The sequence below is a fragment of the Gavialis gangeticus genome, unplaced genomic scaffold (assembly GCF_001723915.1).
Source record: "Gavialis gangeticus isolate Ggan-Ray unplaced genomic scaffold, GavGan_comp1, whole genome shotgun sequence".
Classification (NCBI taxonomy): domain Eukaryota; kingdom Metazoa; phylum Chordata; order Crocodylia; family Gavialidae; genus Gavialis; species Gavialis gangeticus.
In genome coordinates, this window is record NW_017728973.1 from 3,602,021 (window position 1) to 3,615,685 (window position 13,665).

The following is a 13,665-nucleotide window of genomic DNA, read 5'->3' on the forward strand; positions in this document are numbered from 1 at the left end:
GTTTGATTATTTGGGAAGGAAGAGAATCAATTAATTGTTAAAAATATATTATTCAATCCCTGGTTGTCTTTAACATTAGAAATGGAGCATTAACCATTTAGCTTTGTCCCCTTATAGCCTGGCTAGTAAGGCAATTAACTTTGCATAGTTTATCTTGCTACAAAAAATATATATGTATGTGTGTAACCTAAGAGTTCAAAATCTGTCAAATGACTGACTTGATTCTTCTGTTACAGGTTCTATTAGGTGCTTTTAAGAAAAAAAATAACAACAACACTTTAAACTTTCATATATAGCCTTCTACCTGTAGACTTCAAAGTACTTTCCACATAAGTTACCTTTTCTTTCTCATCTAGGTAAATTGAGGCACAGAGGAATGAAATCATTTGTCCAAGGCTGTAGAGCCTGCCACATTAGTACAGAACCCATGTCTTCTGCCTCCCAATAAAGTGCCCCATTTAATGAGCCACACATAAATGGAACAAGGGAATATACAATTTTAAAATAATTTCCTCAGTGCTCTGTAACTCAAACAGTATACATTAAGACCTTTATATTAATAAACATTGCTCCAAAGGTAGACCTTTCAGATGTTGAAAGTGCATGTCATAACCTGTATAATAATAATAAAAATCCACAAGTACTCAGTGACAAGTATAATTTCTTTCTAAGTACCAGTAAATGACCCAAAAAAAAGATAAAGTGACAAGGATGCCATTTAAATCTGCAAGAGGCAGGAAATTTTGAGTAAATAGTAAAATTTTTTTTTTTTTATTTATCTCAAACTGTCATTTACAAAACTTACACTTGCAGGTTTTATTTATCAAGCTACAAAGGAGTGGATCAGAGATACCATTTCTATTATCTCTATGTACTGCATATGCGGGGTGAGGTTCATATCAAACTTCCAGGCTTTAACTTTATATTTTTATGGTTAATCTAATCTAATCTCTTATTCTGTCACACATAGACAAAAGTAAACAAACAGTATTTTGTTACCTGGGAGTAACCATTTATTGAGGGCATATAGACAGTCAAAGTCCTTTCTATGTCATAACTCAGTCATTTCGTCACTTTTGTTATTCAAATATTTTATTTAAATTTTTGTATAGTGCTTTTGAGTAAATAGTAACATTCTTTTTGAACCGCTAAATGTTTAGTAATGGAATATGTTTGTCAGTTTTGTATACTGTGCCCCTTGTTACCAAAATTAAAAATATCACATTTCATCAACATGGTCTATGACAGCAAAAGATCAAAAATACAGATTCTGGTTTAAAACTTGCTTTAAATTTTTTTTTTTAAATGTAGTACAATGTAGAGGTAGAGGGAAGTAACTTTGGATGAAATCTATAAAGACATTTTCCTCGCCTTTAGGTTATGTTTAACTACACGAAAAAATAAGGTACCTAGTCTCATAAAGGTGATCCAAAGAAACAGTTCATACATGCTCACCATATAGTTAGTGAGCAGAGACAGGCACCTTTAAAGGTTGTTTCATAAAATAGATAGACCTATGTCTGATGAACTCCTGCCACTCTTTCAAGTGTAGGTACCAGAAGCAGAGTTATGAGCTAGGTGCCTCTGTCTACTCAGGATTTGATGCCCAGAGTCCTCTTCTAAGGGCAGGTCCTAACAATACAGGGCTCATTCATTTTAAAATGCAGCAGCAGCATCAGTCTTCCTGATAATCCAAGGGTGCCCAAAATGTGGCTCAAGAGCTCAATGAAGGACAGGAGCCCCTTTGATGCAGCCCACTACCCAGAACTACCACTTTAAAATGGTCATGTAGAGGCACTACTTTAGGAACCCCTAATATAATTGTCTAGTGGTCAGAGAACTCACTGAGGAAACGGGAGACCCATGTCAGGCCCTCTCAGCCTGAGGGCATTCAAACCATATTACTCAGGAAAGTGCCATAATCACTAGATGAGACGACACTCTGGGAGAGGGTACCCTCCACCTCTCCAAGTGAATCTGGGCCACTGAGGAACCAAGAATGTAAGAATCATTGAGCCAGAAGGAGAAGAAGCTTGAATCTGTAGTCAGGTTAAGATACTCTACTGGGAGCAAGAAGACCTGGGTTTTGGACCCTACCCCCTGTACTCTTTATAGACTTAACATTAGAAAAATCATTGGATAATAAAATAAATAATTCATGGAGCAGAGACCGGATATCCTATACTAGGAAATCCTGCAAAAGCCCCAGCTCTTTGGTATCTACTGTAGTTGAAAGGAAAAAACGTCAACTGCATCTGAGATCTACAGAACTGTAGCAGTAAGAATTTAGCAGCGTCTTGAGACAGGAAAGAACTCCGGAGGCAAGAAATCCACACGCACTGAAACATCATTCACATATACATGCCCTCACATTCTTTGCATTTTTCTTTCTATTTTGTTTTCTATTACATTTCTTGTCTTTCAAAATTTAGTTTTCTCCTTCCCTCTTTCACCATCCCCTTCCTCTTCCTTATATTCTTTCTCTCTTTCCTCCTCTCCTTTTTTCTGTTGAATTTTCTTAAGCAGCTGTCAGCAACATATGGCCTGTGGGTCAGATCTGACCCACGGACACATTGGAACCAGTCCATGGAGCTGCAAGTATATGCCTGTGTGCATGCCCACTCTGGGGCTGAGCAGTGAGAAGCTGTGCCAGGGTTGGGGAGCTGGAAGCTGTGTCTTGCCCCCTACCCTGCCCCATCCCCAAGACTGTAGCATGGGCACAGCTTCCAACTGCAGGGGAGCTGCACAGGGGCCAAGGACTGGGAACCTGTGCCTGCACTACTGCCCAGATCCCCTGTGGCTGGAAGCTGCACTGCAACTGGGAAGCAGGGGACTGGGAGGAGCTGCGGCAATGTAGATGCATCTCCCAGTTGTGTGGCTCCAGCAGGGGCATAAGGAAACCCCACCCCACCATGGCTGCCCCGCTGCCTCAGCCACCTGATCCGTGCCAGACTGAGGCTGAGTTGTTTCAGTCCATGGCATGAAAAATGGTGCTGGCTTCTGTTCTTAAACATTTTCAAAAAGTCCCTTCAATCCATTTACCCTTCTCATTGTCCTCCAAGTCAGAATCCAAACCCCTAAATCTTGTTCTATCTTCCTACTAACTCCAGTTCTGAAGTGTATAAAGAGGAACAAGGAAAAATATCAAAATATCACTCGGTATTCCTTGCAGAGACAGGACTACACTATTTGGACCACAACGAAAAATACAGAAGTTTAAATTTAGGGACTCTTTTTTCTTAATCAGGCCATGCTTCTGTCATTTACAGTACAGCATCAATTATCCAGAAGTCAATTAGTTAGAAAGTCAATTAATTGGAAGGTTTTGTATTAACACAGCCAGCAGCCAGGTTATACTTGTTGGTACGACACCTGTGCATTGTTTACTTACTTGTGCTTGAGATTTTACAACATTTCCCAGTACTATATATTCAGTCCTGGGTTTTTTTTAAATATTTGCTGTACTGTACAGTAATTAAAGTGCATTTCAGCACTTTATATTGTGGTGTTTGATTATCTGGAAAACTGATTATCCAGAATGATGGTGACACTAATTACTCTGGATAACTGACGTTCTACTGTACTTCATGGAAAATACATAGCCAGTTCTAGATAAAATTGAGCGCTGTCAAAGGATAACGTGGTCTCCCTGCTTTCTAACTATTCTGACACACTTATTTCTTGGTTTAAAAGCCAAAAGTAAAGAGCTTCTGATAATATCACACACATCTTATACCAAAGACCTGATGCAAAACTAGAGCCAGTTTTTCCGAAATGCCATCTGAGAAGTGTGTAGTTGCTTTCCAGATTTGCATGAAAGTGTGAAAATATATACCCTATTTTTATGAATGCACAGCAGTACTCCTTGTGTGCATACCCATCCAGATTATGGGGTAGATATTTTAACCATGCAAATCAGTCTGCTGCACAAGTGCTTGGAGTTTTTCAAAACTCAGGCCCTTAATTATTCCACCTGGCATTTGCTCAGGAAATACAGTAAGAATTTCTCACTTTCAATGCTTATCTGTCTGCTTTTGGATCAACTAAGAGAGCCAATCTAACTATGACCTATATATAGCTCTCTCATGTTTAAACTCACAGGAAGGGAACATAGAGAACCAATTCATTCCACTCCATAGAAAACTGGTTTGTGCCAGGCAATGCATATAGCGCTGTAAAACAGCGACTGGTAGCTCTTGATGTTCCAAATGTTTAGGATCTCTGGTATTTTGTGAAAATGACATCACCTCCCTACACAGCTCCACTCCCTCCCTCAAGGAGATAAGAACTAGTGCTCTTGCTTGCTTCTGTCAGCACTCTCTGCCACCCAATAGCATAACAATGGGTGAGTGAGTGGGGCACAAGTCCCAGGCACTACCAAGTGGGGGAGGGAGGAGTTGGAGCCCAGAATGGAACTAGGAGTGTTCTTCATTTTCTTGTTCATTTCTTCTCTCCCAGTCCCTGCACCCTGCACCTTCCCTGGAGCAGCTTCAGGTCCAGCAGGGTGGGAGGGCAAAACAACAGCAGCAGTGCACAGTGTAGGAGCCATAGCCAAAGTCTTACCGTTGCAGGAGGGAGATGTCACCTTCATTTCTGCCACGAAAAAACTAGTGTTTACATGTCTGCTCAACAGAATAGAAGTGGCAAAAAAGGCAACATCCCCCCTCTACAGCTCTGACTGCTTCTGCCTAGACAGTAGTACTGGCCAGTTATGATTCTGCTATCACACTGTAATCTTCCAGTGCTTCCAAGTTTAAGGTTATATAAACTGGTTTTCCTGGCTCCATGCTTACAAGCTTTGCTGCCTACAAAGCTTTAAACACAGGTTCCGAGGAAAGGGAGAAAGGTCCCAAGAGTCCCTACTCTGTCCTCCTACTGCTTAAGGAATTTCTTCTTTTTGCCTGGATTTGGTTGTCTCCACACCATAAAGCTAAGTGGAGCAGACAGCCATATAACAGGTTCCTTGGAAAACAGACCAATCTGATTATTGGGACTTATTAAATATTTTGCAATGTCATACAGAGATATTATTTAAGATTTACATATATGTTTGGTTTAACTCCAGATCAACTGCCAATCTATCATTTTCTGAACAACTATTCTTTTCCAGATTGGGGCTGCACAACTGGAAAATGCCAGGCTCATTTTACAGATTGACAATGCCAAGCTAGCTGCTGATGACTTTAGAATGAAGTAAGTTCTACAAGCATTTAATAAGATCCTTTCCCTGCTCTTGACATTCAAGCTCCCAGAAGGCCAGCTCAGTCCGAAAACAAAGAAGAGTTTTATGAATGGACTTGAACAGTAAGACTTAATGACTGCGTTCTATAAATCCCATCTATGCCATTCCCACAAAAGACTCTACACATGCCTTTTATATTTACTTAGACAACATTTGATATGTTGGCATTTTAAAAAGTTATTGAACTTAAAATTCCAAATTAAACCTTTTATCACCAAAATGTTAAGAAAAAGGTAACTGCAAATGGGTCAAACATTTATGTTGGGATGATGCCAGAATCAGTTTTATTTTCCAGGTATGAGAGTGAGCTAGCCATCAGACAAGGGGCAGAAAATGATACTGCTGGACTGCTCAAAGTCATTGATGACTTGACCTTGACAAAGGCACACTTAGAGTCACAGGTCGAAGGTATGACTGAAGAGCTGGCTTTCCTCAAGAAAAACCATGAAGAGGCAAGTATAACAGACCAACTTATTTACAGTCCATTTTTCCCCTTCACTGAGATACACAGAACATTCGACACACAAACGTCATTAGGAATAAAGAAAATGACATGGCTATTCTGAAACAAAGAAGTCTTAGTATTGAATTATTTCAGGACAGATATTCATAAGCCATGCATTACATAGGGCCCCTGATTTGAGTAGCACCTGTCAATTCAGGGTGGCTAATAGCTTCTGTAGAGCATCTGTAACCGTGTCCTGGATTTTGCTCCCCACAAAATAAGAACTTTACAGAGGAACAATACTTCCTGTGCTAGGACCTGTGGCACTCTGATGAGTATTGAACACACTCCAGGATGCAAGAGGAGTTGACTATGGCAAAGCTCAGCTTTGGCAATGCTTGGAAGAGTTTTTGCAGACAGGTTGGACTGATGCTAGGGGGATAAGCTAAGAGATTTCTAATGTGAATGATCAGTGGGTTAGGGATAGTGAGTAGGTTTGGAGGTGGGAATAAGCAGCAGTATAGATGTACCCTTTGTGGCTTGGGAAAATAAGGTGAAACGGTTTTCCTTTAAGGAAGATCTTTGGTTTTATCCATCACCACTAAATATAAAAGATGACTGGGAGCCAAGACTCTCACACACTCTGATTCACAGTGGGTGTGTCTACATAAGATGCTATTGTGGAGTGGTTACTGCGCATTTATTTAGTACTTGTATAAGCAAGGACTAAAGAGATGTGTAGTAGGGCTGGATCCAGATATGCAGGCATGTGTGGTTTGTGATGCTGCAAACTTCTTTGCAGAGCCACAAACCATACAAGTTGCACATTAAATCAGTGCTCAGTGCTGCTAATTTGCAGTGCCAGGGCAAAATTTGCTATCCAGATTTCCCAATAGCAAAAAAAAGAAAAGCTGGGGAAAAAAACCATGCTGAAGTGGCAAGCACTGAGAAAAATGCAGAGATGGGGGATCAGACAGCCCAGGGCTGCCTGCTCTCCTGTCTCTGCACAATGTGGAGCCTCCATGCTAAGGTACCCTGTGCCCCAGCCAGCCACTCCATGGCTCCGCAGTAGAGCCCCCACTCTGAGACACACAGAGACAGAAGCAGCCCTGTGTCACCCACACTGCAATCCAGTGTCACCCAAGACTGGGTGATCCCCTGTCTTGAGGCACACTGTGCCCCAGCCAGGCAGGGAGTAGCTAGCTAGGGGACAGGTGCCTCAGCACTGGGGCTCCACAGAACATGAAGACGGAGGAGCAGGAAGCCCTGGGCTGCTTGCTCTCCCATCTCCACATGCCACTCCGCAGCTGGCCAGGGTGCCTCACCCTGTGCTCTGGCCAACACCCCTACCCCCCAGCTGCAACAAATTTGTGCTGGTACTATTTGTGCTGCTGTAAAGGCATGCATCTGCTCATGTGGACCTGACCTAAATGGAGTTACTGCACAGTAGTGCCAGTGAATGTTTTTTAAGAGATGCTACTGTGCAGTAGCCTAATAACACTGCACAGTAACATATTAGCACTGTCCGTGCTGCAACGCACTACTGCTCAGTATTATTAGGCTACTGCACAGTCAGAGTCTCATGTAGACGCGCTGTGTACAGCTCTAAAGCCGCAGCATCAAAAATGTGGCCTACAGACTGGAACTGACCCACCGAATCCTATGATCCAGCCCACAGTGCTGCCTGTAGATGATGGGGCCAGTGTGTGATACACATGGCATGCAGGGCTAGAGCCAGCACACCTGCTTGAAGCAATCTGCAGGCAAGTCCAGGGTGCACGCTGCATGTGATATCTGCACCAAGCCAGCTCTGCACTGGATTTGGCATGTGGGGCCAGGCTCTAGGCCTAATCTGGCCGGCAGACTGGCTCCACACCCTTCATCCGGCTTGTGGAGCCAGACAGGTTTGATCCCCTGCTGTAAGGAAATCGCCTAACTTCTGTTTTGCATTTTCCCTTGCTACGAAGTGAGCAAAACAGACCCTAGAGTGTGAAAATGAAATAACTAATAAAGTAAAGCAATTGAGATTCACTGAGATAAGATGCTAGTTAAGAACTATGAATTAGTTTTATGACTTCATTTTTTATGCATTTTGATTTATTTCTTAATTTCTGATTTACATGACTGCATGTTTTGCCTATTTGGTGTTAATTACTATAGAAGGTCTACAACTCTATTTTTTAAACTTTTTCTTAAGGAAGTTGACAGGCTGAAAAAACAACTGGGTGGCACAGTGAATGTAGAAGTGGATGCTGCTCCAAGTACTGATCTTGCCAAGATTATGGAAAACATGAGGCAGCAATATGAAAGCATGGCACAAAAAAATCGTCAGGAGGCCAAAGACTGGTTTGATAGACAGGTAAACTCTCACTGCATAAACATCAGAAGGCACCTCAGAAAGGAGATCATTCAGGGTTTAAAATCCATCTTCCTTTCCCTCCTTGATATTTCAGACAGAAGAACTGAACCAGGTAGTAGCTGTCAACACTGAACAACTGAACTCCAAAAAAACTGAGATCACAGAACTGAAGCGGACCTTGCAGAGCTTGGAGATAGAACTACAGTCCCAGCTTAGCATGGTAAATCTTAACTAATATTTAACATAAAAACCTCCTTAACACATAATCAGGTAGATAAATAGAAAAACTTAATGGGCTTTTGATGTAAATATAATATTAGAACACAAAATAAGTCTTCTTGAATAACACAACTCCTAAAGTTCTCTATTATTTCACTGGCTGCAGAAAAAAGCTTTAGAAGACACCTTGGCTGAAACTGAAGCACGCTACGGTTCACTGCTAGCCCAGATACAGGCTGCAATTGGCAATGTAGGGGGACAGCTGCTACAGGTCCGAGATGACATGGAGCGTCAGAGCAATGAATACAATATTCTCCTAGATGTAAAGACCCGTTTGGAGATGGAGATTGCTACGTATCGTCGCCTTCTGGAAGGAGAGGATATTGGGTGAGGAACTCAATACAAATGCAGTTTATCTTTCAGTTTACCATTATATGAAGTCAGCAAAAGTTGCAAATACTCTATATAGTAACGGCTATCACAGTGAAGAGAGGAAAGAGGAGAGAGGACAAATGAAGACTTACATATGCACCCAACAGAAAAAACAAGCAAAAAAACACTCCATTGGTGGTGTGGTAGTCTCAGTCTGGGTGACACCAAGCTGAATTCAAGTCATACAAGTTAAATGATTGTGTATGGTGTTCTAAAGTAGAAACATTTTCTAGGTGTTTTAGTTTTCTCATTTTTTTAGAACTTCAGAAATGAAAATAACTTTCTCTCCTTCCCTTCCCCCCACAACAATAATAGTGAAACTACCAATTATAAATATCATGGCTATTCATGGTAACTTTCCAAGTTTGAACTCTAGCAATAGACAATTCAGTATCTAAAGCAACCTGGTTGGTAGCACAAAAGAACCCTTAACCACTCTTTTCATAACTTCATGGGCAGTGAAGATGGGGACAGATTGGCACTTTGGCTAGGAACAGACACTCAAAAATTGAGCCTGAATTGATTCAATCCTTGCAGGTTACTCTAACCTGCCTGGGTTGAACCAGTTTGCAACTGAACAGACATTCCCTCTGGACTGAAGAAATACAGGCACATGCCTGCAGTGGCTCAGGCTAGCAGCTAGGGGGGGCGCTACAGTAGCCCTTCCTTCCCTTCCACAGGACACTCTGATTAGGGAGGGGTGTAAACCCTGATTCTCCTTGCACTGTCCCAGGGTTTTTTCCACTCACTGCTCAAGGGGCAGGAGTGTTGTCAGACCCCAGCCCTGAGCTAGCATTCTAAGGCAAAGTGGGGTGTGCAGTGCATGCATCTGTTGATGATACTGAGCTTTTCATTTTCCCTTTCCCTGCTTCTTCATACTGTCTGCAAACCTGAAAGTCGAGGGAGCCAGCAGGGGGCTGATAACACAGCATTTATCAGCCCGTTAACAAAACAAAAGCCTTTCTCATTAGTTCAAGCTCTTCTTAAACAGCTTTTTCCAAGGAAGGAATGGAGAGACATTACCAGCTGACCTGTTGATTAGCTCCAAAAAGACCTAAGCGGACACTGTTCTGTCTGCCTGTCCCAGTGAAATTGGAGATGCACACACACAGACACCTCTCAGTATTAGCTAGCTTACCACATGCCTAGGGTCCATGAGGCTGGGGTCTGTGGTGTGAGAGCTGGAAGGGAGCAAGGGAGGGGGAATCCCTGCTTGAGCAGGGAGTGGCAAGCGGGGGGAGCCAGGCAGACTCTGCTGTGCCTGCAGTCTCCACTAGAGCTTTGGCTAGGGAGCAGAGGGGTGGAGCCAGGCCTGTTTTCTGGAGCAGAGAGCACAGCCCAGCCCAGGGCTGGAAAGCATCTGGGTTGCTGGAGGACTCTGGTTTAACTTAAATCTAGCAGGGGTCTGGGACAGACAGTGCGTAAACTGGTTTGACCCAAATCAGTTAAGACTGATCTACATTCAATCATATTTATCTTAAACAAATTTCAGCCATTTTGAAACTGGTTTATGTGCACTGAATTTATGTTCTGTTACAGGTTTAAACCAGTTTCTGATTACTTAAATCAGTTTATGTCTAATGTCTGTCCCTAGCCTTTGTGAGAGGGTCTGCAAGCTATGTCACTCTGCTGTCCATATTTCATAAATAGTGGATACAAAGGAGTCTGCAGCTGCGTCTGCTTCTCCCTAAGATCTGAACAAGGGCAATATGGTCTCAATTTGCCAAATCTCGCTCCCAACTATACAGTTTATGCAATAAAAGATATCACAAGAAAAACTCTTGCCTGTCATACATTTCCTGAACTATCATGGCTACAGCAACATTCTAACCCAATTTCTTCAATGTAATAAATACCATATATTTACAAGGCATATTCTATTCATATTTTTAACAGAAGTTATCAATCAGAGGTATCTAAAGAAGCGTATGAGAAAGGTATGTCATCTAAAGTTTTATTTTAATATTTTTTATATTTGATTGCTGCTAATTAGAATGCTATAAATTGATTAGGCTGATTTAAAATATTTGCTCAGAAGCAGATACGCACTCAGTGGAAATCTTATGGCAAAACTGCCGGTTCAGCTGAATGAATATGTAACCCTCAATGCGTGTCTACAGGTGCATTTAAGCATGCCTAAATGTAATAAGCATTAACTTAACATGCATTAAGCGGGTTTAGGCAGGCATCTACATGTGCCGGCATTAAAACACATTAACGCTGTGTGTGGACTGACTTGGGACTAAAATTAGTCCCAAGTCATTCCACACACAGACTGTTAATGCACTTTAAACGCATCTACACATGCATTAATGTGCTTTAACTATTCACGCCTAAATTTGATACCTACATTAGCAGGTACAGGTTTCCCTTGCTTTATGCTGTACATGCATTCCTGGAAAACTGCGCATAACTCAAATTCACATAAAGGGAACCCATTTTACAATGTAACGAATAGGGGTACATTCCAAGACCTCAATTGTACTGACCCCCAGACCCATTTCTACCACTTTTACAAGACATTTTTGGTACTTACCAACAGCAGACAGTATACACAAGCACAGGGCACTATCATAATGGGGATAGCAACTACAGAAACACGTGTCACAGATAACGAGTGAAGAGCGCAGATCCACACAGGAGACTATATTTGGTGTCTGTCACTCCCACAATACACTGCACAAAGCAGCTGACTGTAAGCTTCCACTGCACCGATTGCATAAGAGTGAATCTATCTCATGTATAACAAATTTTTGGTATAACAAGACTCATTGCATAAGAGCAAATTCACACATACAGAACCCGCATAAAGTGAGGGAACCCTGTATCAAATTTAGGCATGATTAGCCCCAAAATGCCACTTTAAATGCACATTAAGGGCATGCACATGTAGACGTGTGACCTAATGCACCTTAAATTTAGGCTAATGCACCTTAAAGCATCTCATGTAGACACACCTTCAGTGAACTAAAATGTTCCTATTTAAAGCTCCTTAAGCCTAAACTGGCTGTGCTGAACTGAAGCCACAAAATGGTCAGTAGGAAGAAAGTCTAACTCAACCCAAAGTTCAGGATAAAGTTAAGGGTAATGTAGGTGTTCAGTGAATAGAGAAGCTATATTATACAAACCAGGAAAGAAAGATCCTCTGAACCAAACTGTTTTTTGAAAATGCTGCCTCTGCAAATATACACTTGTGAAACTGATGCCTCCTGCTGCTGATCTATTTTTAGAAGTCTACCTAACTCAAGGAGGCAGCCGGCTGATTTCACAGGGAGATCACTGGGGCTGGCTGCCATTTTTGCGGACTGATCATAGTGGCACTCCCCCCCGCCCAACCTCTGATTGGCCAAAGAGTCCCAGTGGCCCCGCCCCTCACCACTGATTGTCTGTGAGGGCTGTCCATCATGTGGCTCTGTCCCTTGCTGCTGATTGGTGGAGGGGGCAGGGCCGCACAACAAGAAGCCCTCTCAGCCAATTCACCATGAGGGGCAGGGGCAGGGGCAGGGGCAGGGGCAGGGGCAGGGGCAGGGGCAGGGGCAGGGGCAGGGGCAGGGGCAGGGGCAGGGGCAGGGGCAGGGGCAGGGGCAGGGGCAGGGGCAGGGGCAGGGGCAGGGGCAGGGGCAGGGGCAGGGGCAGGGGCAGGGGCAGGGGCAGGGGCAGGGGCAGGGGCAGGGGCAGGGGCAGGGGCAGGGGCAGGGGCAGGGGCAGGGGCAGGGGCAGGGGCAGGGGCAGGGGCAGGGGCAGGGGCAGGGGCAGGGGCAGGGGCAGGGGCAGGGGCAGGGGCAGGGGCAGGGGCAGGGGCAGGGGCAGGGGCAGGGGCAGCAACCATCTGGGCCTCCCCTTTGTGTGGGAAGGACATTTTCTTCACTAGTGCTTTCTTTTCGAGTTTGAAGACCTGGCTGGAATGATTTAGCTTTGAGCAGGGGGTTGGGCTAGGGGATTCCTTCCAACCCTCATTTTCTATGATTCTATAAAAGATATCACCAAAACCTCTTGTTCTTAACATATTTCCTGGACCACCAGGGCTACAGCAAAGCTCCAATCCATTTATACCCTAAGCCAAAACTCGGCATCTAACATATTACAATAAATGACATTTTCCTTTATAAAGCTGATTTTAAATTTAAGGACAAAACTATACACGGTAAGTTATTTAACCTCTTTTCTTTTCATATGTACTTCAAACATCAAAAGGAAGTGCTAGCGAAGAAAATATTAACATTGATTACTGTTTTAATATGCAATGCTTTCAATTAACTTTGTCTCATTTTATTTCCAGAAATAAATAAAATTAGAAAAATCAAGACAGTTGTTGAGGAGGTGGTTGACGGCAAAGTTGTCTCTTCCAAAGTTAAAGAGATTGAAGAGAAGATTTAAGTGGCAGCAGGAAGTATGTGCCTCCAAGCTTCTCAGACTGATGGCAACAATTATATGATTAAACAAACAGTCCAAACCAGGTCCCCCTGAAGTCAATGGGAGGCTGAAAAATCCCCAGGTTATACACTCGGAAAATCTGCTTTTCCTTTGTTTTTGTCTATTAATCATAATAATTTTTAAGAAGATTTGCATCCCTAAGTTACAAAGCACAAATATCTGTTAAAACCTTTTTATTTACAAGGTGACTGCCAAGTTTCTTAAAGAATGAGGGCTATCCAGTATTTGAGATAAGGTGTATACTATAATGTTATACAGAAATCCATAATTAATTCTAGGGTAGCTAGAAATTGGTCATTAATTTTACTTTAGATATCAGACTTTTTAATTTAAATGAAATTGATTTTATTTTTAAAATTAAATTAGCTTAATATTAAAATAGATATTTGGCAGCCTACCACTTGAATTTCATTTAGAAAATATTTGAATGATATTTTATGCTGTAAAATTTTTGAAGAACCTTAAATCTTGAAACAGGAACCATAGTTTGTTGAAGTCCTGAAAAGAATCAGTCTTTTCTGCAAGAGCAGGAGT

General features: G+C 42.4%; 1 protein-coding gene across 1 annotated transcript in view; it reads left to right on the plus strand.

Annotated features, from left to right (window-relative positions):
• KRT20 (keratin 20) overlaps positions 1–13,456 on the plus strand; it is a 19,237-nt gene extending 5,781 nt beyond the window's left edge. Inside the window, 7 exon segments of the mRNA XM_019506649.1 lie at positions 5,111–5,193; positions 5,538–5,694; positions 7,885–8,046; positions 8,141–8,266; positions 8,432–8,687; positions 9,392–9,397; positions 12,977–13,456. Coding sequence (XP_019362194.1) covers positions 5,111–5,193; positions 5,538–5,694; positions 7,885–8,046; positions 8,141–8,266; positions 8,432–8,687; positions 9,392–9,397; positions 12,977–13,074 — 888 coding nt within the window. The 3' untranslated portion in view covers positions 13,075–13,456.
• The last annotated feature ends 209 nt before the right edge of the window (positions 13,457–13,665 follow it).